Here is a 27,580-nt window from a genome sequence, read left to right on the forward strand (position 1 = left end):
TTAAGTAAATGGTTATGAACATGTACTCACCAAATCCACCTCCTATTTAATATCTGACTGTTTGCTTATATGGTGGAGAAACAATCCTTTCTCTAACCTCAAGAATCAGTGGGCTGGTCTGATAATCCAACAGGTATGACACAGATTACCAAATGAAAACATCAAATTTCAGATGTGCATAGGCATGGGAACCTCACTCACATGACAGAGTCAGAAACCCCACATGCAGAACATCAGGGATAGAATGGAAACGTGGACACACAAAATGTACTGAGGCTGTGATGGTGTGAGGTGCCAAGGGGCTTCAAAGTGACCTTGCAAAATGATAAGAGCAGACTAAGAAAAAGGTGCTATTCCCAAGATGTCCACAAGGTGGCGACAAAAAGCAATTCCTGCTGGCCTCAACTCGGATGCTATTCCAAAGATGCACACTACATGGCGGTGTGCAGCAGAGTGTGAAAAAGGGTCCCACTCCCAGAGAGCAGGGGTCCTGCCAAGTGAACCCTGGGTCCTCCGACTGCTTGGAAAAATACTTTCACCTAAGAGAGGATGGAGCCCCATAACATGAGCTCTGGGTCCTCACCAGAGAACATAAGAGGTTGTGTCAGGTCAGTTCTGGGTCTTATAAGTAAGGGAAGGAACCCCACCTGAGACCTGTAGGTCCAAGAGTCCTGTGACCTCAGTCCTGGGCCACTTGAGTGTGGAGAGGACCACATGAAAGACGGGAGTGTCCTGTTACTGCACACCTGTGTCCTGTGAGGGTTCAGAAAGGTCCCTGTCTGTGAAATGTAAGTGTCCTGACTCTTTACCTTTGAGCCTGGTGACTTGGGGAAGGGTCTGATGTGAGAGAGCAGAGGGTCCTGTCACTTCAGGTCTGGGTCCTGGGAGCCTGGAAACAGCCCCCCCTCCAAGAGTACAGGGCTCTGCCACACCTGCCCTGTGATCACGAGGTGCACAGAAGCCGTGGGTCCATGACTGGGAGGAAATCCCTGCCTGTGAGTGTGATGGGTCCGGTCCCATCGCCTGTGTCCTGTGGATGTGGCAACACGGGCTCTGCAGAGAAAGCTGTGGGCCCTGTCACTTCAGCCCTGGGTTTGGGAATTGCAGAAAAAGCCCCACCAGGGGGAGGAAGGTATGGTTTTGAGTCAGCACTGGGTGTTGACTCAACAGGAGGAGAGGCCCCACCCGAGAGGACACCTGGTCTTCTGACATCAGCCAGGGTCCCAGACAGTGCGTAGGAGTTCAGCGTGGTATAAGCTGGGGTGCTGTGTCATCACCTCAGGGTCTTGTGAATGTGGGGTGGGCCCGTCACTGAGAAAGCAGGGGGCCCTGCCATCTGAACTCCGGGTCCTGGGAGTTTGGAAAGGGGCCTCTCTCTGTGAGGAGTGGAGTCCTGTCACAGTGAAGAGGGACCCGACCTGGGAAAGACAGGGGTCCTGCCTGACAGCCGAGTCCTGTGGACGCGGGAAGGGCTCCCACCTGACAGAGTAGGGAGCCCGTCACACTGGCTCTGTCAACTGTGCGTTGGAAAACAGTCCCACCAGGAAGAAGAGCGGTTCCCGTTGCCTCAGCTCTGAGGCGCCTGAGTTTGGGGAAGGGTCCATCCTGGAAAGCACAGGAAATCCTGTCTCATTGGCTCTGGGGGCTGCGACGCTGGGGTCGGGTCCCATTGGAGACAGGAGAGGGCAGAAGAAGGCAGCCAACGCTGTGGTCCCAATTATTCAGCAATGCAAGTCACAGACCAACACCAACCCCCAAGGACTTTGGAGGCAGTAACTGCTGTAAAGAAAGGTCCCAACTTCAGCAACCAGGTTGGGCGGGAGCTACCACCCTCTGACGCCTTCTGCCTGTTTCCTCCAGTCCATATGCCACCCGCCTAGTTTTGTTGCAACAGCAAAGTTCACTTTCATCTTTAGGGAGAACTGCTCACAGTGGCTACAGCAAAGAAGACCCTCTCCGTCAACCACTTCACTTAGGGGACCAGAACTGTCCCCAAACTCTACCTCGGCCCTTCCTCCTGCCGAGCACACAGTGAGAACCAGACCCCCACTGGGGAGGCGTCCCCTCGGACAGGGACGTTTGTCTCACCAGGAGCATTTCTGACATAAACGCTGACTCTCCCTACTGGCACCAAACAGCCAAAGAAAGGTCTGGAGAGAAAAGCGCGCATGTAACCACCCTGCTGCCCAGAGACCGCCCGTGTGCGCACGTCCCTGGCTCAGGCGTCCGGAGCGTCCGCGTCCGCACGTGGGGTCCAGCGACCCTCTCCCTGTTCTCGCACTGAGGAAAAAGGGAGAAGACCTTCATTCTTTCACCACGCTCCCCGGATGCCTATTTTTCCGTTTTTTGTTTTGTTTTTTTTTTTTCTTCTTTCTTAACCAGGAAATCGAAGGGTGAGCTAGGCGGCCTTGCAGAGCACATCCCTGTGAACCCTCCGTCCCACGCGCCCGTGAGAGGCCTCAGGCGGGGCGCGCAGCATTGTTCGCGGTGAGGCCGCTCCACTCCGCTCTCCTTTCCTTCCCACGGAAGAGAGGGGCCCCCCAAAGCTGCGTGAGCACACGACCCCGTGGTCCGTCTCCCACGCCTTCGCTCCCCCCCAAACCCTCCTGGAGTCACCTCCGCCCACAAGCAGATCCTCCTCTCCAAACCTCCGTTCTCTCGGTTCCACCCGATTTCTGCGCGGGCCCTTCCTCGTCCCGCCCCCAATGTAACCGAGTCTAACCTCCCCCAGCCGGCTCCGGTCCAGCCCCCTTAGTACCCTCCGCTTCCCAGCAGGGTCCTTCCAGACACTCCTCACCCTTCCCTTCTCACCCTGGCTTCGCCCCCTGAACCCCCGACCCACCGGCCCCGCCAGCACCTCCGCGATCCTAACACCCCTCCTCGACCCCTCCGTCCCTCACCGGGGAGCGGTCTGGTCACTCCTCCTCTCAAAGTTCTCCACGTTCTGGGACCCGCATCACCCGCGCCCCCCCCCCCCCCTCCGCTCTCCTTCCCGAGACCTTCGCCTCCACAGGATCCCGCTGACGCCTCTTCGCCTACGGGGGATCCTCCGCCCAGCATGTCCCGGTCATGCGTCCTCTGGGAGGAAGGAGAGGAGACAGGCTGGGTCTGAGAAGGGCTCTGGGACCAGCGGGACGGTCCTGACCACAGGGAGGCCGAGGGCGGGGCCAGACAGCTGCGACTCCACCCGGACGGACGGAGGACACCGACCAGAGGGCGGTCTCGCCCGGGAAGGAAGCGCGTTCACTCGGTAAGTGCCTGTGAAGACGCATCTGCTGGTGTCAGGCCCGGGTACGGGCGTCTCGTGCGTAATACAGGACACACCCTGGTGAGAGGGACACACGTGCCTTCGTGGAGCTCACGGTCCCGGCCTGTGGCCGAGCCGCGGTGGAAGCGTCCAGGCTGAGCTGGCACCTGCCTAAGCGCACAGCCAGCAGGTGGGACCGCACACCTGGGGAGACTGAGTCACGGTGGTGAAGCGCTGGAGGTATGAGAGGATGACAGATTTCTTGTCATTGCTCACACGTCACTCCTTAATAACTGTTCTGTCAGGTCACTAAAAGTAAACACTCTTGCTTTCTACATTCCAAAGTTCACCATCTACAATCTCCCTTACGGGAAATGGGCACATTTGCCATATCGTGAGTTCCTCAGATAACCTAGAGGGGGCGCCATTGCACTTACAAAACACTTCTGCTTTCTGCAAGACCAGGGCTCCAAACCCTGAACTCACTTAAAAATAAAAATCCTGTTCCTCTTTTATTTCATCATTCATGAACACCAACAAAATTTTTTCTGACTCATCACATTACCTCATTTCTTCATATTTTCTCTCAAGCGTTGTCTATTTTTACATGTTTTTACATAACTAAACTAATACAACTTTATTATTGTATGATAGCTTATTTACCTTGGTGAATCATGAAAAGCAACGTAATGATTACAAATAATAGAATTTATTACAGTGAGAGGGAATAACAGAGAAATAAATACCTTTATATATATAGAAACAATAAATTAAAGACAGAATCGAAAAGAACCAATAGTAACAAAACAAAGCGATTCCTAACATAAACGTCAGCAAGATTGTGTGTAATCTGGGTCAACAAAATGTTAAAAATGATGCCCAATGAAAAACACTTGAACAACTGGAAAGTAACATCATATTCTTTGATAAAAAATATAAGGATGTCAATTTTCCAAAGTTGCTTATAAATTTCTTGTGATACAATTTAAAATAACACTTGAAAACTAAAACAAACTTATTTTCAGTACACTTGTTAAAATGAGGAAAGAAAAGAGATTTCTGGAAAAGCAATGTAATAAATACAACCTAGCCCAACCGAACATAACTATTTATTGTGTTATAAATCTACATTAATTTAAACAGTGAGGTAATGGCCTTTGATTAAACAAATTAATAGGACAGAATACAAAGTCCAATAGTAAATGCAAAGTCAGAGGGAAATTTTCTATGACAAAGATCTCTCCTTAGATCTGTGGGAAAAATATTTATAATATAATAAAAGGTATTGGAACAACTGAATAGAAAAAATGTTGGCCCCCTACATTACATCCTCTGCCAAAATCAATTCTTTGATTGATTTTAATAGCCACTCATAACTAATATGAAACACTGAGAGCTATCTGAAATATGCAAACAGATCTAAAGTGAAAGAATGGGGGAAAATGTAGCTAACTGTTTCTCATGTGTGGAAATGTAGCTCAGCACTCAGGTGAACCAGTGGGGAGCAAGTGGCATGCAGGACCACGCCCACGGACAGGTTTTCCCTTTGGGGAGTCAGGTCTGCATTGTACCTAGACTGCTATGAGACTTTCTTTTGCTAAAATTCTGTCACCCTGAGTTGAGGCAGAAAGTGCTTACTGCAACTTCCTAAAGTCTGAACTAACCCTCCCAAGTATGGAGTGTGACTTGTTCAACCACTTTTCACCTTGGTCTGCAATATCCTTCTCTTTGAAGTAATTAGCAGCATTCTTTCCTTTGTTATCTGTAAAAGGTAGTTCCCTGCAGTGGACCTGTGTATAGTAAATGAGGACTACCCCCCATTTAATGTACCCAGAAAAACAATAAAAGCTTCTCCAGGCACAGGCCTCTGGCCCTGTCGCCCTCTCTCTCTGTCGGAGAGTGGCCATGCCATCCCTTTTTCTCCACAGGACTTCAGTTGTCCGCGTGTATTTGTTCACTAGCACCCACGACACACACAGATGCTGCCAGCCAGGATCCACATCAGGAAAATATACTATATGAACTTTAACCAAATGAAAATTATATAACAACATAGTAGACTTGAAAACAAAAAAATACTACTCCACATAAACAGCAGTACTTCATAGCAGAAAGTTCAATTTACCAGTTAGTTCCAAATTTTTATTCACTTAAAAACATAAATTCCAAATTATATAGAACAGAGCTACATGGAAAAATACACAAAATAATAATCATAATAGGTGATTCAACAAACCTCCATCATGTGGGTTCTGTTTCAGAATCAATAAAGCCCACAAAAAATAGTAAAAATATTTTTTAAATCTGAGAAGCAAATTGCATTTAATGTGCATAAGTACTTCACTACAGCCTGAAACTGCAAATTACAGATGCTTTCCAAGCACCCTGGGAATTTTTTTAAACACTGACCATGCAGTAATATAACGCAAGTCCCAATAAATTGCAAAGGACCAAAATTTGTGTGTGTGTGCATTTCTTGCTCTCACTGCCATTAATCAAGAAATCAGTAACAACAGATAACTAGAAAATACTTATATTCACAAATTATTAAATACACTTCTAAATAACCACCCAAAAATAAATCACAATTGGAGTTAGAAAGTAATTTGCATGGAATCATAGTAAAAATACTGCATATCAAGGCCAGATCACTCAGGTTACAAAGATGATTACAGCTTCAAGATCAGTGGCTTTCACCCTGGCTGGTGTACCTCAGTAGATTGAGCACAGGCTGGGAACCAAAGGGTTGCCCACTGATTTCTAGTCAGGGCACATGCCTGGGTTGCAGGCCAGGTCCCCAGTGGGGTCCACGTGAGAAGCAACCACATATTGATGTTTCTTTTCCTTTCTTTCCCCCTCCCTTCTCCTCTCTCTAAAAATAAATACATAAAATTTTTGAAACAAAATCAGTGGTTTTCAACCTAAGGTTGACTTTGCCCCCAAGGGGACATTTGGCACATTGTATGGAGGCATTTCAGGTCATCATTAGGGGGGTTCAGGTGAAAGTTACTGTCATATACTGAATAGAGATAACAGTTACTAATAAGCACCTACAATGTGGAGAAAAATCCCCCAATCTCACAGCAATGAGAAACCCTACTCTGTATGGAGCAGGATGAAGAGTCCATTAGAATACAAACAGCATGTGACTTTGCACCCTAGATCTGAAATCACACCTCTGTCTGGACAGGCAGCCTGGAGGCTGAGAGCTAAAGAACAACAAAAATAAATTTAAATGTCAGCCATCTTGCAAAAACTGGGGAAGAATGTGTTTGGCTAAGAAGACACCCATGAAAACTCAGAAGCCAAGGAAGATCTGACACCTTAAGAGACTGAACCACACTCTGATAAACCACAGTACTGAGGGTCACTGTGTCCTTGCATTGCCCATAAATCACTCTTCAATGATTGTTTCTTAAAACTACTTAGAATATACCATCTTACTCTTTTACATTCCAGAATTCACCATCAAACATTCTCCCTTTTGAAAATGTGGACCTTTGCCATATTGTGAGTTCCTCAGATAACCTACAAGGGGCACAATTTTACTTACAAAATACTTCTGATTTCTAGAACACCATTGCTCCAGGTCCTGAACTCATTTACAGTGCTAAGAATCATGTTAATATTATATTTAATTATTAATGAACTTATAGCTAACACATTTTAACTCTTCTTGTCTTCATGTTTTATTCCAAGCTTTAACTATTTTTCATGCTTTATACAGCTAAACTAATGTAATTTTATTATTGCATGATATCTTATTTACCTTGACAACTCATGGATATCAACTTAAGGTTATTATAATTAATACAACTTAGTAAATTGTGTGGTAAATAACATGCAGAAATAAATATATTTTCTATACACAAAGGGTAATTTAAAGATACAATCAAAGAAAACAACCAATGGTGAACCCCCAAATTCGGTGTCTGGTCCAGATGATGTACTCATAAAAAGTGTTTCAGGGAACTGCTCACTGACACTGGGGCCTGAGACTCATACCTGGAAACAGTCTTTAAAAGAAAAAAATCAACAGTCACTGATACTCCCCTATAATCAACCACTTTTCCTGCTGACCTGTACCAAGATGTTATTTCCCAAAATACCCACGAGATGGCAGCAGAGTTGGACAGTTGGGACATGTATTCCTGGCTTGGCCAAAAGGCTTGTTTGATTTTTACATATAAAATGATAGCAGTTTTATTTTTTCAACCTCTTGGTTTAAAATTTATTTTAAATAGATTTTATTTTCTTCATTGTTTAAAGAAGCTGCAACAAACACAGCAAATGACAATCGATTGTCAAGCACACTTGGAACTTCTAAAAGCCTGCCTATTACACTATGCAGCAAACTCCAACAAATGGCACAATAAACACGTTTATTGCTCTCTTTGCCCTAATCTGGAAACCAGTCACAGTCACAAAGTAACTGGACAGTCCATACCTTGAGACATTTTAAAATACACTTACTTCTAAATACCATTGCCAACAACAGTCATTGACATTCCCAGAATCCATCACTTTTCTTGTTGACCAGCACGAAGGTGTTATTCCCAAAATGAAAAAGAGATGGCAGCAGAGAACCACGCTTGGAGCTTTTTTTTCTTTTTTTACATTGACTATATTGTACTGTGGAGCAAGTTTCAAAAATATATATATATATCAAAAGATTGAAATTGTATAAAGTAAAAAAAAAAAAGAAAATAAAAAGAAATTGTATAAAGTACATTTCTTCCTCTCATTGCAGGTAACCTAGCCATCAGTAATAAAAGGTAACTAGAAAGTCCTTATATTTAAAAATTATAACATACACTTATAAATAACCCACAAATTAAATTACAATTGCAGTTAAAACATAATTTGAAATGAATGATAATAAAAATAATACATAAAAAAGTCTGGGAAAAATTATTGATAAATCCACACGTTAGGGGACAAAGCCTGATAATTCACAGATTTTGCATCATATTACAAACCCAGAATAATAAATTAAATCCAGAGAAAGTGGAAGTGTGGAAAGGTGCAAGTAGCGATGTCTACAAGGGTATATACTTTATTTCATTAAGTGATTTTTTTATTGTTATTCTATTACAATTTCCCAATTTTTCCCTATTACTCTCCTCCACCCACCCCACCCCACACACCATCACTTTGTTTACAAGCACATACACTTAATATAATAACAGTTATTACCTACTTGGGTAGAATTTTCAATTATTTTTATTTTTCTACATATTTTAAGTAAGTGGCAACAAAAAAAGGGCCATGTCAGTTTGGGCTTCAAAAGTACTAGAGGAGAACATGGTATAATTTAAAAATAATAATGATCTAGTCTGTTGTGGTGACAACACCAGAGGCCTTTCTTTGCTCGCCCAGCCCTTTCCAGTTTTCACTTCTTCATGTGCTAATGCAGCCCAGCACAGAGGAAATGAAAGGTCTACATGAGAAATCATGTAGATGAGTGGAGTAGATGCCCTAAACAGAACAGCCAGAGAGGGAGTTTGCCCCAGAACTGCCTCACTTCAGGACCTCCTCACAGGCCTGATGCTATGTAACTACGAAGCAGCAGTACTGAGTTGATACACAGCGTGCTGCTTCATAATTCACCTGTGACAATACTGAGCTTCTTAATAACCCTTCTTTACTCACAGACATTCTGTATTAAAGTTGAGGTATTTGCACTAAAGTTTCCTTCTTCACCACACACCAACCTTGGCATTGACTTGGAGCCAACAACTAAAAATTTATAGGAATGCGCATGGACCCCCCAAACACAAAAACCCAGAGACTGCAAAGCCACACCCCAAAAGACCCCAGATCCAAGACCCATAGAGAAATAGATTCAAACCCCAGCCACAGAGCTCAGACAGGACCCGGATCCATAATCAAGACTCGACAGCCAGACTCCAGAGTGGAAGCTGGACAATGAACCCTAGTTGCCAGATGCCAGACACAGAAGCTGAACCACAATAGTCAGGGCTTAAACTATTCTTAATAACATTTCTATAAATGATCTTGGATCCAATACCTAAATATAAAATTCACTATTTTGATAATAAATGGTTTGCATCTCTCAAACAAATAGTAACTGTGAGACACGGTATATTTTGCGCTGTGGAAATGTTCCTGCTGGAATACACTTTTGGATGTAAATCTGACACTTTGGGTGGTCAAGGTGTTATTCAGAGAAGAAAGGCAGCACAGGCCACTGGATGTAAGGAGGGTGTGAAAAATTTTTGTTGAGTCATTTTCAAATGCATACATATCTAACCAGCTACTCCTCATACATTCTTTTATCTACAATATTTAAAAATATTTATAGATAGGTTTATTCTAAGTAAAGTAGAAAACAAGTGACACAACATTCCAAATGACATGAAAGAAAGGCAAGTTCTCCCCTGCGTGTTGCCCAGGCCCTAATCCCTGTGACTAGTCCCTCTGTCTCCTTTCAGCACATGTCTTCTGCATGGGTTTTTTTTTTTTTACACAATTTGTTTTGCAGGATACTTTTCTCACATAATAACATTATTTAGAAATGATTCTGTTAAAATCCACTAGAACCACCTTACTAGGTTTTATTTCCTTAATGAAATATCATGTATTCTCACCCACTTTTAATTTTCTATAATGTTGCATTGTGAACAAACCATAATTTAATAAATTCTCTTCTACTGGAAATTTCAAAATTATATCTGTTATTATATAAGTGCTGGATACAATATTTTAAACATACTTCATTTCATACACAGGGAAGCATAACTGGGGGAATTTTTTTTATTCTTTTCTTTTAATTTCATTTATTAATTTGAAAGAAAGGGAGAGTTGTTCCACTTATGTATTCATTCATTGATTGCTTCTTGTATGTACCCTGACTGAAGAATGAACTGGCCACCTTAGCATATATGCAGGACACTCTAACCAAATGAGCTACCAGGTCAGGGCAACTAGGAGAAATTTTTGAAAAGTGGAATTTCTGGGTCAGAGGGTGCGACAATGTTATTTCTGGATAGCTATTGTCAAAATGATCAGCAAATAGTCTGCACCAAAGGACCCTTCCCCAAGTCTTTCAGAGCAAGGACACTGCACCTGCTTGCTCATCAGCCTCAGAGATTCCAGAAGTCCTCTGGATTCCCATATGAGCCACCAAATTAGGGTGACCTTAAAAGTATAGCAGTCAGTTATTTTACCAGCAGCTAAAGGGTTTATTCAGACACCGTAAAAAAATGCAATTTAGGACAAGCAAGCTGTAGCCAAAGATAGTCAAGCTCCCCAAATAAAGGAGAGCAACGTTATTTTACAGGGAGAAAAAAGTAAGTTGGGAGGGGTCACTTCAAATGAAAGTACGCTGCAAGAAAGTGTCAGTTCAGGGTGACGATGGTTTCTCTCCAGCTGAGTTTCTGGGGAGTCGGCTTCTCCTGGGGAGACACATGGTACATCTTCATGTTGGGGCCTATGACAGACAATTTTTCCTGTATTTGACCCCAGGTGGTGCTATGTGGAGCACCCCCACTGACCCCCAACTCCACTTTAGTAAGGTTTCCCTTTATGCGGTTTCACAGTAATAATTAGTTAGCTGGCTTATTTCTAATCCAAGGAAATCAAGGAACAAAGACACTATCCCACTTTATCCCGTGAAAGCTCATAGCATCTACCCTGCTCTGTGGACCCCTGTCCTCAAATTTGATGTTTTATTTTTATGCAAAATACTTGTAGGTTTTCTCAGCATTTAAAAAATCTATTTAGTTTTGTTTGGTTTTGACCTGTCTTCCTATTTCTGAAATCTTTTTAGAGTTGACTTACTTACACATAGCTTATTACTCATAACACCACTTATTTGAGAGTTCTCCCAGGGTTTTCCAGCATACTTATTATGTCACTTGTTGTGTTTAAATGTTTGAGCCCTCTGTGACTTATTGTGTGTCTATGAGTTGCTGGTCAGAATTTACAGACTTAAGTTTCCACAGGGTGCCAATGAAGTGTTGACGTCACCCTCACTGGTTACACAGCTTTTGCTGAAAGTGGTTTTGACAAGGTAGGGCACGGATGGGCCTAGACGAAAGTTGGGGATCCCGACCACAGTTGGTGGAACAAAGATACTTTCTCAGGCGGCAGGAGGGCCACATGCACCCCAAAGACTGGCTGGGACTCAGGGGGTCCCAGGTCCTGAGGACCCCTCATTATCCACTAAAACACAAGCCACAGAGCGCCACCCACAGTCCTAGCAGCAGTCGCTCTCTGGGCCCAGAGCAGCCAATCCCCGCGGGCTGGGGCGGGTCTTCCTCTGATCAGGCCACAACCCAAGTAGAGCGAAATGGCTCCGCCCCCGTCCCGCCCTGTCAGGTTTTCCTGACCGCCCTTTGACCCGCAGGACCCGGGGACAGCAGCACTGATTGGCGGGTTGCGCCCTATCCCAGCACGAACCTCGCCCCCGGCGCCCTCCGTCCTCCCGAGGGCGGGAAGCCCGGGATCTGGGAGAGGATGTTCCACAGAGGTGGGCAGCGCGGCAAGGACCCCAGGAGACTGACCGGTAAGCGGGGAGCCTTACCACGTGGAGCCCTTAGTCCGAGAGCTTCAAAGTCCAGCCCCAGATGCCCTCATCCTGAGGGGCCCCAAACCCCTGCAGCATCGAGGGGCCCGCGTCCGCCAACCCGGAGGACCCACATCTCCTGACCCCGAACGCCTAGACCCCCAAACAGCCCGAAAACCCCAGTTCCCCTCGGCTCGGGGCCCCCAACCTGCAGCTCGCCCGGAAAGACCGAATCTCCCCAAACTCAGAGACGCTAAACGCCGTCGTCCTGGAAACCGACTCAGTGGTGGGGACCCTGAAGCCCCTCCATGAGACGCCCCGAATCTCCTCAGCCGCAGGGTCTGACCCTCCCCCCAGACCTCAGTGTCCTCAGCCCGGAAGACGCAGGATCGGGTCTCAGGGACCCCGAGCCCGTCAGCCTGAGAGACGGCGGTCTGCCGGGGACGCGCCTGCGTCTCGTGCGGGCCTCTCCGGACCCCCGGGTGCACCGCCGAGCCCTTCCCCGGGAAAAGCGCGTTTCCTGCGCCGCCTCAGACCCGCCCGGACGCCCGTCAGACGCTGGGGCCACAACCCCGACGGGGGCCCGCAGCACAGCCCTGAGGGAGAAGCGGGGCAAACGGAGCGGAAGCCTCAGATGAGCTGAGGGGCCGGCGGGGAGCCTGGGGACAGGGCTCCGCAGACGCCCGGCCCTCTCGGTGACCCTGGCTGTGCGGGTGCAGGGCGCTGGTGGGAGAGACGGGACTCCGCGGGGCAGGGAAGTGGGAGAAGGCCCAGGGTGCGAGCAGGTCCCCGGGACGCGCTGGGAGGAATAGCCGCTCGGGGACCCAGGACACGACTGGAACACGACTGGGACACGGGCTCAGTGCTTGCAGCACCGGGACCACCGAGGCCCCGCCCGCTCCCTGCACGCGGGGACGGGGAAGGCCCGCCCCACGCATTCTCAGTCGCATCACCGAGTTACTGGTGTTTCCACTCCTCTCCAGGCTGAAGAAGCTTTGGAAGACGCTTCCCTCTACGTCTCCAGGGAGGACTGGGCAGCGATGGGAGACCGGGAGAAAGGCCGGTGCCGGAACCTGAAGAGGAACTTTGACGTGTTCCCCGGCCTAGGTAGCCAGTGCGCAGGCGCTGGGCCCAGGGGCCTGGTGACCTGACAGACTGCTGGGCTGGCTCTGGCTCCCGTGGGTCCATCTGCCTGCTACTCCGTTCTGTTTGGACACCAATGGGGGAATTGGCTCCTTCAGGTCACAGAAGGGATGGTGCAGCACTCACTGCAGCTCAACTCGTTTTACTCTCTCATCCCATTGGAGCCAGTCCCACGGGCTTCCTGGTGCTTGTTCTTCCTTCAAGCTCTTTGCTTTCTCGACAAAGGTTGTGTGTCCTTCTAGGTCTCAGACCCCCTCGGCCGCCCCCTCGTTGGGCCACCGAACTCCAGGAGGAGGACCCTGAGGACTCTGATGACGAATGGGCTCCAAGGCAGCGAGGTGAGGGGCAGGAGGCGCCTGAGCTGCCCTCCTGACACGGCCCTGGTTTAGGTCAGGCTGCATCTCAGGAGTTAACCAGGCAGCAGGGTTTGCTTGTCCAGAAAACAAGAAAGATGCAGAACAGTGAATTGTACAGTGAGGGGTTATTTCTGTAAACTTTCAAGTGTGAAACATAATTATAGATACGATTATAATAAGAAGTAAATGTATAAGAATATACAAGTGAACAAGAACTAACTAATTCAGAAGAGTTGTCATCACAAGAGAGGGAGGCAGGTCTGGCCGGTGAGGGGTGTTCCAACACCTGGCTGCCCAATGACCTGCAGGAGACGGAGGGGAAGCAGTGTTAACATGGTGATTACGGGAGCTGAAGGAAGGCCAGGGACAGGAGTGGATGATCACTGAATCATTTCCTGATGTGGGCCATGGTGCCATTCTGTCCAGTATCATGAGTGTTTGGTTGGTAGGACCCACTTTCATGGGTCTGGGGTTGAAACACAGCTGAAGTTAAGACATGACCTTTAACTTGATTGGAATTCTGTTTCTGTGGTCATCAGACTATGGATGCCAACCAGAGTCTAATGATAAGGAAGGGCCTGGATGGCCAGTATGTGCACAGGGGGGAGGATACCAGAGAAGGGAGGCGAGGTGGTCGTGGTGCCCTTAGCCTGGACAAGGCCAGTGAAGAAAACAAGACAGAGAAAGGGTTATGTTGAAAAACATGGAGTTTCTATGCGGTTACTTTTATTACGTTTTTGTCAGCAGAGGCCAATTTATTTTTTAACAAATGTAATAGATGGTTTATGAACATAGGAGGAAGTGTAGAAGAAACTTTGTCTATTTTTTTTATGATTCTAATGAAATTAGTGGATGGCCCCAATAGAAGCCTACACCTTAATGATACCTCAGAAAACATTTTCCAATCATCCTGGGATTGTTCTTGGACTACTCTCATTCAGAATTCTGTGTCCCTAATAAGAATCTCCAGGTTTTGGAAACATTTACCAAGCAAAACACTGATTTCTCATCATCTTTCAGTGAAACCTTCTTGGGAAGCCTTCAGAAGGACACAGAGTAAACACCACAAGGTGAGTATTTCCAAATCCTGTGGACAAAAAAATTTCCCTCATGGATAGAAATGCAGGGAAGAGTAGGAAAATGCAAAAAGTATCCTAGGAACTGCTGCCTTCCTTTCCTGGTCTTCCCAACACATTGTCCAACATTATCATCTTTTTAAAAAGATTTTATTTATTGATTTGTTTAGAGAAAGGAGAAAGGAGGGAGCAAGAGAGGGAGAAAAACATGTGTGAGAGAAACATGAATAGCTTGCCTCTCACACAACCCCAAATGGGAGACCTGGTCCACAACCCCAGCATGTGCCCTGACCAGGAATGGAACTGGTTATCTTTCAGTATCCAGGCCAACACTCAATCCACTGAGCCACACCAGCCAGGGCTCATCATCTTAATAGTTAATAACTACAGCAACAGTAGTAACTACCATTTGTTTCATTCTCACAGTGTTTCACACTTTAAGAATTCTGTGTGAATAAATGCATTTAAACATTACAACAACCCAATGAGGCATGTACTATATAACTGTCATCATTTATGATGAGGAAAGTAAGCTTTCAGACATAGAAGTATTTTGACTATATGTCTAAGATCACAGTATCAGTCATAGTGCAATCTAACCCATAGTTTCTTCTCTAAATCACTTACAAACTCATTAAAACTTTCGTAGTTTCACCCTCACCAGCATGACTCACTTGGGTGTCATCTTGGAAAATGAAACACTCCTGCTTTGATTCCTGGTCAAGGCACATGCCTGGGATGTGGGCCAGGTTCCCAATTGTGGTGTGTGTGAGAGGCAACTGGTCAGTGTTTCTCTCTCACATTGATGCTTCTCTTCCTCTCTTTCTCCTTCTCTTCCCCCTCTTCAAAAAATAAAAAAATTTAAGATAAAAAGTAAAGCTTTCATTGCTTTCTAAAGTTTACATTGTCTTATCCATATGCCATTACATCATTCATCTGACTGATACTTTTAACCAAAGTTCTATGCTATGCAGAAATGAGAGATGCACTAAGACTCTCTTACTAAGGAAAGTGTACGATGTGTAGGCAGTTGGTGCAGTGGATGGTCCCAGGTGAAGAAGAATGTAAAGTGTCCAGGATCACAGCCTCCCACTCCAATCAAAGACAGCATCTCCCACCCCTGAGGAGCTTCAGGTTTAATGATTGAGAAAGAACAAATAATAAAATGACTTGAGGTCTTCATATAGGTTATACTATTCAACAGAAATTCATCTATCTGGAACTGATTTCAAATGCCATTTCTTATAGGGTGAAGTAACAGCTTCTTTCTCTGAGTTCTAATGAGACCACTCTCATGCTGTTTAGAATCATTTGTTCAGCCTGCCTACCTCTGTGTTCTGAGCTCTTTTCAGGGCCTGGTTCATACCTGAGACTTCTCAGAGGTCACAGGTGCAGATCAGGACCCTGGAAGGCCCCGAAAAGTTTGCTGAATGAATGATTTCACAGTTACAAATTAAACTAGAAGATGATCGATGAACACTGAAGGTAATTTCTCTGAGATTTGAAATATGGAGAGAGCTGAGGGGTAAATTGATAGCAGGACTGTCATCTCACATTCATACTGTATTACACAATTCCCAGGGCACTTTGGTCAACAATATTTAATTGCACATTCACTATAACGTAAAAAAAATTAGCAAGTTATATATGAGGAAGCTGAAGACAACTAGCTACTGGTACAGCCTTAGAGCCATAAGGCATGGGTTCTAATCTTGGATTCATTACCCACCCACATTGGCCCTATACCCTCTAATATTCATACTCCCTAGGTATTTCCAGGGATTGAAGTATTAAAGACATGCATGTAAAATGTACCATAAGCCTTAAAACATTAAAGACATGTTATCTCTTAATATGTGACTCTTATGTTGAAGGAAACATCCAGGGTGCCATTAAGCAATGAATACAGTTTGAAGGAATTGACAGGAATATCAAATTTGATGACTGCAAGTGACTCAGAGCATGCCCAGAAACCAGTGTCCCTTCCTGAAGAAGCATGTGCCTTTGGACAGCACACTAGACAAAAATCAGGTAAGAGAAAATACTTTGGAAACTTTAGTTCCTCTAAGTCCTACCAAAAATCTGATACGTATGGCCTAGGTCTGTGGGGTGGACTTTGGATGGGCCTGGAGTTAACCTGGGCTCAGCTGAGACTGAAGTTAGCTATGGAGCTAACCTACAAATACAGGTATAGCTTCATTTATAGGGTTTGGGCAAATCCTATAAATTCTCTGAGCCCCTGCAGGCTAATGTGAAAACTGAAGATAAGGAAACATCACTCATATTGTTTGAAAACATTAAATTGAATTTAAAACAGGTGACACATACAAGTTGTCCAATAAATCCATCTGTGATAATGGCAACCACACTGTACTGGTGTTGTGTGCCCAGGCCTTTACTCAATGCCTAACACATAAAGTGCACTCAATAAACATTTTACGAATGATTACAGGTTGTCAAATGAAACCTGGTAATGGGAAGATCTGGAAACTAAAATTGTATCAGTCATCTATAGTTAGTGTGGAGTCTTAATCTTCTGAACCAACAGTTAACTGAGTAAAATACCAGAGTATGCAAAAGGACAGGTGATAATTTGATGGGAGGAGATTGCGTGTTTATGACAAAATGGGAAGTTACACTCCAGACCGCACCAACCTGGCTCACCTGCTCTTCTCCAACTCAGAACTCAGTAGAAAGGAAATGGACGTGAAGATGTACAACCTACAAGAAAGAAAGGACTGTGGGTACCAAGAGGTCACCGAGCCCCAGGATGATGACTACCTCTGTAAGTGACCCTCACTAAGAAGCAAGTATGCTACAATGCAGCAATTCCATCTGGTCCTTTGGTCCCCAAATCATTCCCTTCCTCTAGTAACCTGGAGTACAGGATTGAGTCTCAGTGATGTCAGTGCAGGACTCCCTCTGAAGCTCTTTGTGTCCAGGAACATGCACTACACCTTCCCTAACCCCTGTTGCTCTCCCCTCCAGATTGTGAGAAGTGTCAGAACTTCTTCATCGACAGCTGTGCTGTGCATGGACCCCCTGCATTTGTAAAGGACCGAGCAGTGGACAAGGGGCATCCCCACCGCCCAGCCCTCACCCTGCCCCCTGGGTTGAGAATCGGGCCATCCTGCATCCCTGAGGCTGGGCTTGGAGTGTGGAATGAGGCAGCTGATTTGCCAGTGGGTCTGCACTTTGGCCCTTATGAAGGACACATCACAGAAGATGAAGAGGCAGCCAAGAGCAGATACTCCTGGCTGGTGAGAAGTATTTACCTCTTCCACTGTCCTCTGGCTTCCCACATTCCTTCTGAGGCCTGGAGGGACCTCACCTCCTACATGCTAGACATGGAGGGGACAATATGGTTAGTTCTGTGTACTGACTGGACTTGCCATGAACACAGAGCTCCTGTTGAAGGATCAGAAGATAAGTGGGAGCAAATTGGTGCAGACACAAAAGAGCGGCTCCTCCCTTCTGGGCCTCTTGCTTTGATTGGACAGTTAGACTCGGATGTGTGGGCGATGAGTAAGAAAAATATGTGGTCACAACTGGCACTTGAATCCCAATGCAGGCTGAATGACTTTTGATGACAATAGAGTAAAATAATTCTTCTGACTATTACCTCCCAGCCAAAAAAATAAAAGGTCTTTAACTTCTCTTCTGAAACAGATCGCCAAAGGGAGAAACTGCTATGAGTATGTGGATGGAAAGGACAGATCCTGGGCCAACTGGATGAGGTGAGGTCAACAGGTCTCTGAGTGTCAGAGGGGACACTCATCCCCTACTGTTGTAGACCCTTCTGCTGGTTCTAGTAATTGTATCTCGACCCCTTGTGGCTAAGGGAGAGGGACTACCTTTGGAATGCAAGTGGAAGGAGACAAAACTTGTCTCTAGTAGCAAAGGCTGCCTCAGTTTCCTCTCCCTGCCCCCAAAACTTGGTGGGAAGTCAATGATGGGTAAGACCCCTCACAGCAGGGGGCAACCTAAGCCAGACTCAAAGGCCACCTGGGAGGCCTTCGTGGAAGGACTGGGTGTGGGAGGTGTGACAGGGAGCAATGGACTCTTGTCCCCGGCTTTGACAAAGCCCAGGTCCCCATGTTCTCTGGAAGAAGCGCTCCCTGGCTCTAATCCCCTTAAGCCTGAATACCTGATGGGGAAGGGTGCAGCTCCTTGTGTCTTGGGGAAAAACCTGGCATCACAAAGACTTCCTGATAAATCTGTGAAATCTGCTCTGCTAACGGTGCTTTCATCCATATGTTAAGGGTTCAAGTAGAAAAACCTAAAACTCTGTTCCTGACAGTCTGTGACTCATACAAAGCCCTCAGATTTCTTTGAAAGACGTGCCCAAAGACCCCCAAACTCACAGCCTTTTTCCTCTGGGAAAATGGCTACCTTTCATCCCCAAGCAGATCGTGTCTCGTCATATGTACTCTCATCCGTGGTGGCTGGGGGGACTTGTGAGGAAAGTCGCCCCCACAGCCCACAAGTCCATATATCTTTCCCTCTCATCATGCCCCCGTCAATGGTCTCCCTTAATCCTTTTTTCCCTCTTTTTCTCCATACAGTGTTCTTTCATTTCAGGGGACTTTTAGGAAGAAAGTATAGCACAGGGCCCCAAAATATAAAGGTCTCTGCCACACACAATCTGAATGCCAGGAAGGTCCTTGAAGAGTCTAGATTCACCAGGGACACTGGATTACACTTTAATTTATCAAATGAACATTAATTAAGCACTTACTGTAATCCAGTTGAGGTGAAGGAATATAACATTACTTAAACAGATCACACAACCCATGTCCTTATGAAAAACTTCTTGCAGACAGACCTAAAACAATTGCTTTTAGAAACATTTAACTGTAATTGCCAAGAAGTGCACAATGTCAAGATAGCAGAAACCATGGTTGGCCTAAAATTGTGAGGGCAGCAAACCATCCCAGCCTCACTTCTAACTAGAGCTGGGCTCTGAGGCCTGCAGAGGAATGGTCATGGGCCCCTTTCCTGAGAGGGGGTCTCTTTCATTAGGGATAACAATATGAATCAACTACTCTTGTTCTCTTTTATTGTACTAAGACAAAAAGACCTCCAATTTTCTATGGTAACCTTGGGCAGGCAATCAAATGGTACCCTAAATAAAGCGTATGGGAGTTGGAGAAAGGCTTCTTAAATGAAAACAGACGTGGCTTGAGTCCTGGATAATTAGTGAGCTAATTCAGAAACAGAGCTCTAGATCAAGCACCAGGTTCTGTGCTGAGACAACATGATTTACAGTTTGGAGAAGCCAGAAATGACTGGATATTATGGCCAATCAGAGTGGACGTTAAGTGTAGAACTGGGTTTTAGAAAATAGTATTAGGCAGGATGAACACTGCAAGCAGGACTTGCAGGTAGGCATTCACATGCCATGCTGGCAAACTCTCAGACACTGAACAGAAGGTTCCCCGGGAGCATTAGGGGCCGTGGGCAACACCAGAGCCTGAGGGCCTTCAGAATCAGTGAGGGGCTGGACATGGTTGTAACAGGTAGTGGGAACTCATCACCCTGGTTTTCTTTCCCTTCCTCTGCCTCAATCCCAGGTTTGTGAACTGTGCCCGGGATGATGAAGAGCAGAACCTGGTGGCCTTTCAATACCACGGGCAGATTTTCTACCGAACCTGCCGGGTCGTCAGGCCGGGCTGTGAGCTGCTGGTCTGGTGTGGGGACGAGTATGGCCAGGAGCTGGGCAGCAAGTGGGGCAGCAAGTGGAAGAGAGAGCTCACAGCTGGGAGGGGGTGGGCACCACTGTTCTTCAAAACAGAAAGAAAGAGAATTCTCCATAGACATATTCATGATCCAACTCTTAAGTAGAGTAAAATCCACTCTAAAGTCAGTAAAGTGTCAAATCACATGCTTCAGAAATTCATATGCCTTTGACTCTCAGGCAAAATTTTTATATTTTTTATTTTAAAAATATTTCATGAATAAAATACACAAGCACATATTGGCCTGAAAGACTGAAAGGCAAAAAAAAGTTTTCAAAGTACTAACCAGTTCTCTCACCAAGGCAGTTTTTCTGAAACTTTTATTGCTGTTTCTTTTTTATTTTTCTCCATACTTGGAAATAGAACATTTTTGTTTGTAGGCATTCATTATTTTGTAAAGATTTTGCCCTGGCAGGTAGGTGGCTCAGAGAATTGAGCGCCGGCCTGTGAAACAAGGGTTGCCAGGTTGATTCCCAGTTGGGGCACATGTCTGGGTTTCGGGCCATGTCCCCAGTTCAGGGCATGTGAGAGGCAACCACACAGTGATGTTTCTCTGCCTCTCCCTCCCTCCCTTCCCCCTTCTCTGAAAATAAATAAATACATAAATCAAATCTTTTAAAACAAATTTGTGTTTATTTTTACAGAGTGGAAAGGAGGGGGAAGGAAAAATCAATGTGCAAGGGAAACATTAATCGCTTGTCTATGGCACACCCCCAACTGGCCCACAACCCTGGCACGTGCCCTGAATGTAATTGAACTTGTAACCTTCCAGTTTTCAGACAACACCCAACCCACCAAGCCACACCATTAGCAGGCAGGGCACATTCGTTCATCATTTCAGTGAATTATCATGTGAGATCCTACTCGTGGTGCACAGCGTCCTGGGACCTGGAAATACAGATTAACGTGAGGGTCAGAATCCCTGCTCTTGAGGAGCTGACGGGTGAAGGAGGGAAACCCAGACACACGTGCTTGCATGTGCATAAGACTACAGAGCAGTTAGTGCTTTGGAGAGAACTCATCCAGGACCATCGCCTGGGGATCAGTGTGAGGGGAGGTGCAGTGTGGCAGGCGGTCCAGGTGAGGCGCTCTCCAGATACAACATTTGCAGAAACTGCGGGCAGAGGATCCCAGGCAGAGGGAGCAGCTAGTGCAGGGAAGGAAAGAGGTGGGGCGTTGAGTCGGCTGAGGGTCACTCAGGTCTCGGCTCAGCACAGAGGTAAGAAGGGAGAACAGATAGAGCAGCTCTGGAAATGCAGTGACGATGATCCGAGTTGAGACACTGGGGACTTTCCTGAGTGCAAGTGTGCAGTTGTCAGCTGTTGAGTAGTGTGTTCTCTGTTCTGATTATGCTGTGTTAATTTTTAGAAAATAAACTCCAGTGGGGAATCCCCTCAGAGATTACTTCATCTCCAAGTGAGAGACAATGGTAGATTGGCCAGAGAGGAACAGGAGTGAGGCGTGTAAGAATTGTGATTGGAGAAATATTTTGAAAGAGGAGTTCTCAGTTTATTTGAAATGGGCTAATGCTGAATGAAATGAAGCATGAATATCTGGTGTGAGGCTTGAGGAAGGACTTTTTTAAGGTTTTATTTATTTTTAGAGGGGAAGAGGGAGAAAGAGAAGGAAACATCACTGCCTGGTTGCCTCTCACACGCCCCCTGTTGGAGACCTGGCCCACAACCCAGGCATGCACCCCGACTGACAATTGAACCTCCAACTCTTTGCTTCACAGGCTGCCACTCAACCTGCACTAAGCTGCATGAACAAGGGCGGGAAGGATATTTTATTTTACTGTTTTGGAAACCAGAGAGAAGCAATTCCTAGTTGGGGCCTGTGTTTTCCTCTTTAACATGATTTGGAAGATACATATAGATGGAAAAGGTCACTACAGTTCCATCCACACAGGGAGTGAAATGGCCTTTTGTCATCCTTGAAAGCCCCTAGTCTGGGCAATATTAGAAAAGACCCTTGATGTGGGCTTTCTAGATTTCCGAAGAGACACTGCAAAAAATAACAAGGAAAATAAACTGCAAGTGGACACTTTGAGGGATAAAGAGCTTGCATTGTTACCGTAGTAATAATAATTCATGGGGCAGGTCTTACCAGGAGACGTATCATATGGCTCAAGTGTTCTCATCAACATCTCCCTGACCAGACCTTTCTCTTTCAGCGGAATCAAAGCCAGAGGTGCACCCATGTCCCTCCTGCTCTCTGGCCTTCTCCAGTAAGAAATTCAGCCAACACGTGAAACTCAATCCCTCTCAGATTCTCTTGGAAACATTTGCAAGAAAACACCTCCAAGCAGAGGAACCCTGCCCAGAGGATCAGAATCAGCAGCACCAACATACTAATACACAGAACTGGAATGATAAAACTGAAGGTCAAGAGGCTAAACAAAGGTCCAAACCTTTGCTTAAAAGGATCAGTCAAATGAGGATCTCTGATGAGCATGAGAGAATGATGGAGAAAGAGCCCCATAGAGGTCAGAAAGACAGTCCAGAGGGCACAGGCAAATTGTTTGTGAATGCAGGAATGTTAAGAATTGTAACAATCAAACATGAAGGGTATTGGCAAGGCTTCAGTGATGGGTCACATCTCATCAGAGGCCGGAGGACACACTCAGGGGAGAAGCCCTATGTTTGCAGGGAGTGTGGGAGAGGCTTTACATGTAAGTCAGCTCTCATCACACACCAGAGGACACACTCAGGGGAGAAGCCCTATGTTTGTAGGGAGTGCGGGAGAGGTTTTACATGCAAGTCAGCTCTCATCAGACACCAGAGGACACACTCTGGGGAGAAGCCCTATGTTTGCAGGGAGTGTGGAAGAGGCTTTACACAGAAGTCATGTCTCATCACACACCAGAGGACACACTCAGGGGAGAAGCCCTATGTTTGCAGGGAGTGTGGGCGAAGCTTTACATGCAAGTCAGATCTCATCAGACACCAGAGAACACACTCAGGGGAGAAGCCCTATGTTTGCAGGGAGTGTGGTGGAGGCTTTGCAAGCAAGTCAGATCTCATTAGACACCATAGGACACACTCTGGGGAGAAGCCCTATGTTTGCAGGGAGTGTGAGAGAGGCTTTACACGGAAGTCACATCTCATCACACACCACAGGACACACTCAGGGGAGAAGCCCTATGTTTGCAGGGAGTGTGGGCGAGGCTTTACATGCAAGTCAGCTCTCATCAGACACCAGAGGACACACTCAGGGGAGAAGCCCTATGTTTGCAGGGAGTGTGAGAGAGGCTTTACACGCAAGTCAGATCTCATCAGACACCAGAGGACACACTCAGGGGAGAAGCCCTATGTTTGCAGGGAGTGTGGGAGAGGCTTTACATGCAAGTCACATCTCATCACACACTGCAGGACACACTCAGGGTAGAAGCCCTATGTTTGCAGGGAGTGCGGGCAAGGCTTTACATGCAAGTCAGCTCTCATCAGACAACAGAGGACAGACTTGCGAGCAGGTGGACTCTGAGTCATGAGCATTAATTCACATATCAAGAGCCACAGGAAGTCTATGGCCTCTTACTCTCCCCAAGATTGCAATGACTACACAAGTAACTGGTTAAACAAATCTTCCAGGTTTATGACAAGAGATGGACAAACAGTTCCATGAGTGATATGGGGATGTCAACACCAGTCTCCTTCATGGCTTTTTGACATCTCTTTCTAAAATGTGTTGTCTCCATACAAATATGAAGCCCACATCTCTCATTCCCCCGTCACTGAAAGCAGAGAGGTCCAGAAGAGCCACCGAGAACTCACCCACAGAAATTCAACTCCTGCAAATACATAAGTCTAGTCAATCTACTTCGGTTTCTGCCCAGAAAGAGGGATTTGAGACAGATGCATCAGTGAATGGAGCTTCCTGGACTCCTGGGAAGTGAGGCCTTTTCTCCTAATAGGTTTCCTACCCTCCTCCTTTGGCTTCTCTTGGCTCTTATAGTTTCCTACAACCTCTGGAGCCTCAGAGGTGAATGGCAGGGGGAAATGTATGCTTCTGCATGTATGTGAGCTGGGCTCAGTATGTACACACCTCATCTTCCTCACTGTCCTTGCTGCCTCTTCAGGGTCAGCATTTTCTGGTGAATAGCATACAGTTTCCACATCAGTCCTTAGTGTGAGTCTCAGCTCTGTCTTCTCCAGCTGTGTGATGTAAGGCATGATTCTCAACTTCTCTCTGCCTGCTTCCTAGTCTGTATAATGGAAATGGGAACTCCATCCTTTCAGTTTAACATTTGAACTGGAGTCAGCACAGAAAGAATCTGGCAAGAGGATCGCTGAGATCACAAGTCCTGCTGAACAGCCTTTAGTACCTATGTCTTCTGGGTCTTTAGTGCTGGACAAAGGAAAATAAGGACAGGGTAGGAGTCTAGCCAAATTCAGAATTTGAGCAGACCCCACTGCTTTTGCCACATAGACTCAAGATTCCCCAAGAAGACGACCTGAGGTGGGAGATTCACTTCCCTCCAGTTCACCACCCTTCCACTGACCCTGTGCACCTTCTGAGCCTCTTCAACACAGGCAGGTGGTACTGAGAGTGACCTGTGAAATAAGATCCTCACCCACCCCTTGCTGAGAACTGACACTGGGAACAGCATTTGCCCGCACTGGTGTGTTAGGATAGATGGTGAGCCAAGGCAGGAAGAACAAGGAAGACATGTCTCTCCCACTAACTCAGCAGTCCTGAGCCTGGTCCAATTCTATTGCCAGATTATCCAGCATCACAAGAAACACCATGCTAACACGGTGAAATTCTAGGTATCAGTCCTACTATGTGAGAAACAAAGGATTTGAAACTTCATTCCAAGGCATAAAAGATGGGAGAGGGTCCACAGCACTCAAGGAAAGGACCTGTAAATCAAATTTGGCTAATTGCCTCTGGTTACTATCTGATTTATGAGAGGGTCCCTAGTGCTTACAAAAAAGCTCATAGGTAACTGGGTAATTGCCTCAACTTTAATTCTGCCCTGTATCTACATTACAAGATGACCAAATGGGATCTGAAGCAAGATAAGGATTCAGGCTAATGACCCCCACCTACATTTGGGTAGTCATGTCCCCCATGGAAGCTGTCACCACTTTTACCTGTCAATCAATATGTAACCTCCCCCCCCCCATCCCACCAACTATATAAGTCCTCAGGACAGAGGACCCGGTGCCCTTGCTACTCAAGCTCTTGCCTTTCACTCCCACCTCAGCAAGACCCGTCCTCTTCCATGAGAACGTATCACTAATAAACCCTGCTTGCGTGCTAATACACTTGCTTTACTGCATTGACAAGAAGAACCGAGTTTCTCCTGTGACGGATGAACCCAATCTGCATATGGCACTCATAAAGCCCACAACACAGAAGCTTCTGTAATGCACTTTCCTTGTACCTGGGCCGCACAGGCTTCAGACAATCACTGACACCATCTTGAAATTAGTACTTATTTGATCTTTAAACTTCTGTTTGTGAAGTCAGATGGGATAATGGACATGCACAATATTGGTCATTCCTGGCCACCATTCACAGATAGTGTCCATAATGGCCCAAGAGCACAAAATTCCCATGGACCCAATGGGTGGGAGTCCAGCAAGACTCAGGGTGAGAACAGGGTAAACATCTGCATCTGCATAAGCATAAGGAAGGGTGCCAACAGCTCCCAGAGGTCACCCTTTTCTTAGAACCAGAACTGAGTTCAATACAGAGAGATGGTGAACAATTAGTGAGGACCCCATCATACCCTCTCCTGCATGAGGGAGACCTAAGCATGACCCACCTTGTTCCTGCTGGAGTGTGTTCACTCAAGGGGGACACCCACCCCCATGACCTGAAATGAGGACCTTTCTGTCCTTCCAGTGCCAGGCTTGTGAAGAAGAGTATCTACATAATCTACATGGATTTCAAAAATAAATCGACACATGCACTGACCAGCAGTGCCCACGGAGTTATGGATGATCAAGACAAATTCTCACGGACCACTGAATCCTGTGGGGAAAAGGGGCAGGACACGCTAGGGGAGAGTGCTGCCTACCCTTTGCCTAGACAGGCTTTTATTGTTGTGTGTGTGTGTGTGTGTGTGTGTGTGTGTGTGTGTGTGTGTGTACAGGAATTCAGGTACAACTTATTAATCATGGATAGGCAGTAAACAGTAGATAGTATAAAAAGAACCATTAGGGCTTCTCCTAAATCAGGGTGTATCAACTAAAGGGCTGTAAAACTGAGGGAAAATAAAAACATTTAACTATAAGCATTCTTAGCAAAGCAGTTTTCACAGGATTGTTAAGAATTCTTTCTCTTGCCAGATACACCAGATCCTGCACTAGCTGGTAAAAGGTTGCACAGTCTTCCCTGTCACAGGTTTTCAGGCTTAAGGGGATTAAAGCCAGGAAGCACTTCTCCCAGAGGATATGGGGACTGGGCTATGTCAAAATAGCTAGGGCAGAGGAGGGGGGCGGGTCTATCACTCCCTCTTTCTCGCAGCCCCCCAAGTCCTTCCATGATGGCCTCCCAAGTGATCGAGTCTGGCTTAGGTTGCTCTTCGCTATGAAGAGTCTTACCTGTCATAGATCTTTGATCATGCATTGGGGGCGGGGGGTTGAAGCAGGGGCAGCATCTGCTGCCAGAGACAGCCTTGTCTCCTCAGTGGTTTGCATCCCGGAGGTCGCACAATCAGCCTTAAACGGTTACAGTTTCTGAAACCAGGCAGAGCAGTTTCCAACAATAAAAATCCACTATTATTTTCTTTTATGCTTCTTTAAAGGATGGTGTATTTCTTGGGTTTTGTTTCTTTTCTCTGTTTCTTCCCCCACCACCACAGCCCAGAGAGAACACCATAAATTCAATATTCTGTTGCTTTCAGCATGGGTCATGGGAGAGAACCAGAATCATGGTGTAATGCTGGCATCATGGCTGGCACTGAAATACAGTGGGGTGGGAACCCACAGACTGCCAGGTGATGGTCACCACAGCTCCCCGCCAGGACAGACCCTGGAGCTCTCCCAGGAGGCTTTGTGATTCAAGATGAGTAGATAGCCCTGGCTGGTGTAGTTCAGTGGATTGAGCATAGGCCTGTGAAGCAAAGGTTCACTGGTTCAATTCCCAGTCAGGGCACATGCCTGGGTTGCAGGCCAGGTCCCCAGTAGGGGACACATAAGAGGCAACCATACATTGATGTTTCTCTCCCACTTTTTCTCCTTCCTTTCCCCGTCTCTAAGAATAAATAAGTAAAATATTTTTTTAAACAGATGAGTAGACAGGTCTGTTCCCTCTCCCTCCCCTTCAGCAGGAAACCACATTCTTAGTGTAGCTGTCAGCCTCCAAGGTGTCCCCCAAATCCACATGCTGTCACCCTGGACCTCGTACAGTCCCTCCTTCACACAACTGAGCTGATCTGTGTTATGAAAATGGAGTGCAGCTCTCAAAGCTAACTCATAAACAAGCCCTTTTGTTTCAGCCTTGCTTGCATAGTTCACATGGTCTCAGACCACCTTGTG

At 46.2% G+C, this 27,580-nt stretch overlaps 1 protein-coding gene and 2 pseudogenes across 1 annotated transcript in view; all 3 read left to right on the forward strand.

Annotated features, from left to right (window-relative positions):
• LOC119043644 (histone-lysine N-methyltransferase PRDM9-like) overlaps positions 1-12,928 on the forward strand; it is a 34,926-nt gene extending 21,998 nt beyond the window's left edge. Inside the window, exons 6-8 of the mRNA XM_053667635.1 lie at positions 11,619-11,777; positions 12,135-12,259; positions 12,761-12,928. Of these exons, the coding sequence (XP_053523610.1) occupies positions 11,619-11,777; positions 12,135-12,259; positions 12,761-12,928 (452 nt within the window). The remainder of the gene's footprint in view (positions 1-11,618; positions 11,778-12,134; positions 12,260-12,760) is intronic.
• A 3,280-nt stretch (positions 12,929-16,208) lies between these two features.
• On the forward strand, positions 16,209-20,707 carry LOC119036091 (histone-lysine N-methyltransferase PRDM9-like; annotated as a pseudogene).
• A 647-nt stretch (positions 20,708-21,354) lies between these two features.
• On the forward strand, positions 21,355-26,159 carry LOC128627817 (histone-lysine N-methyltransferase PRDM9-like; annotated as a pseudogene).
• The last annotated feature ends 1,421 nt before the right edge of the window (positions 26,160-27,580 follow it).

This window comes from Artibeus jamaicensis, unplaced genomic scaffold (assembly GCF_021234435.1).
Source record: "Artibeus jamaicensis isolate MK-2021 breed Jamaican fruit bat unplaced genomic scaffold, CSHL_Jam_final contig_471, whole genome shotgun sequence".
Taxonomy (NCBI): domain Eukaryota; kingdom Metazoa; phylum Chordata; class Mammalia; order Chiroptera; family Phyllostomidae; genus Artibeus; species Artibeus jamaicensis.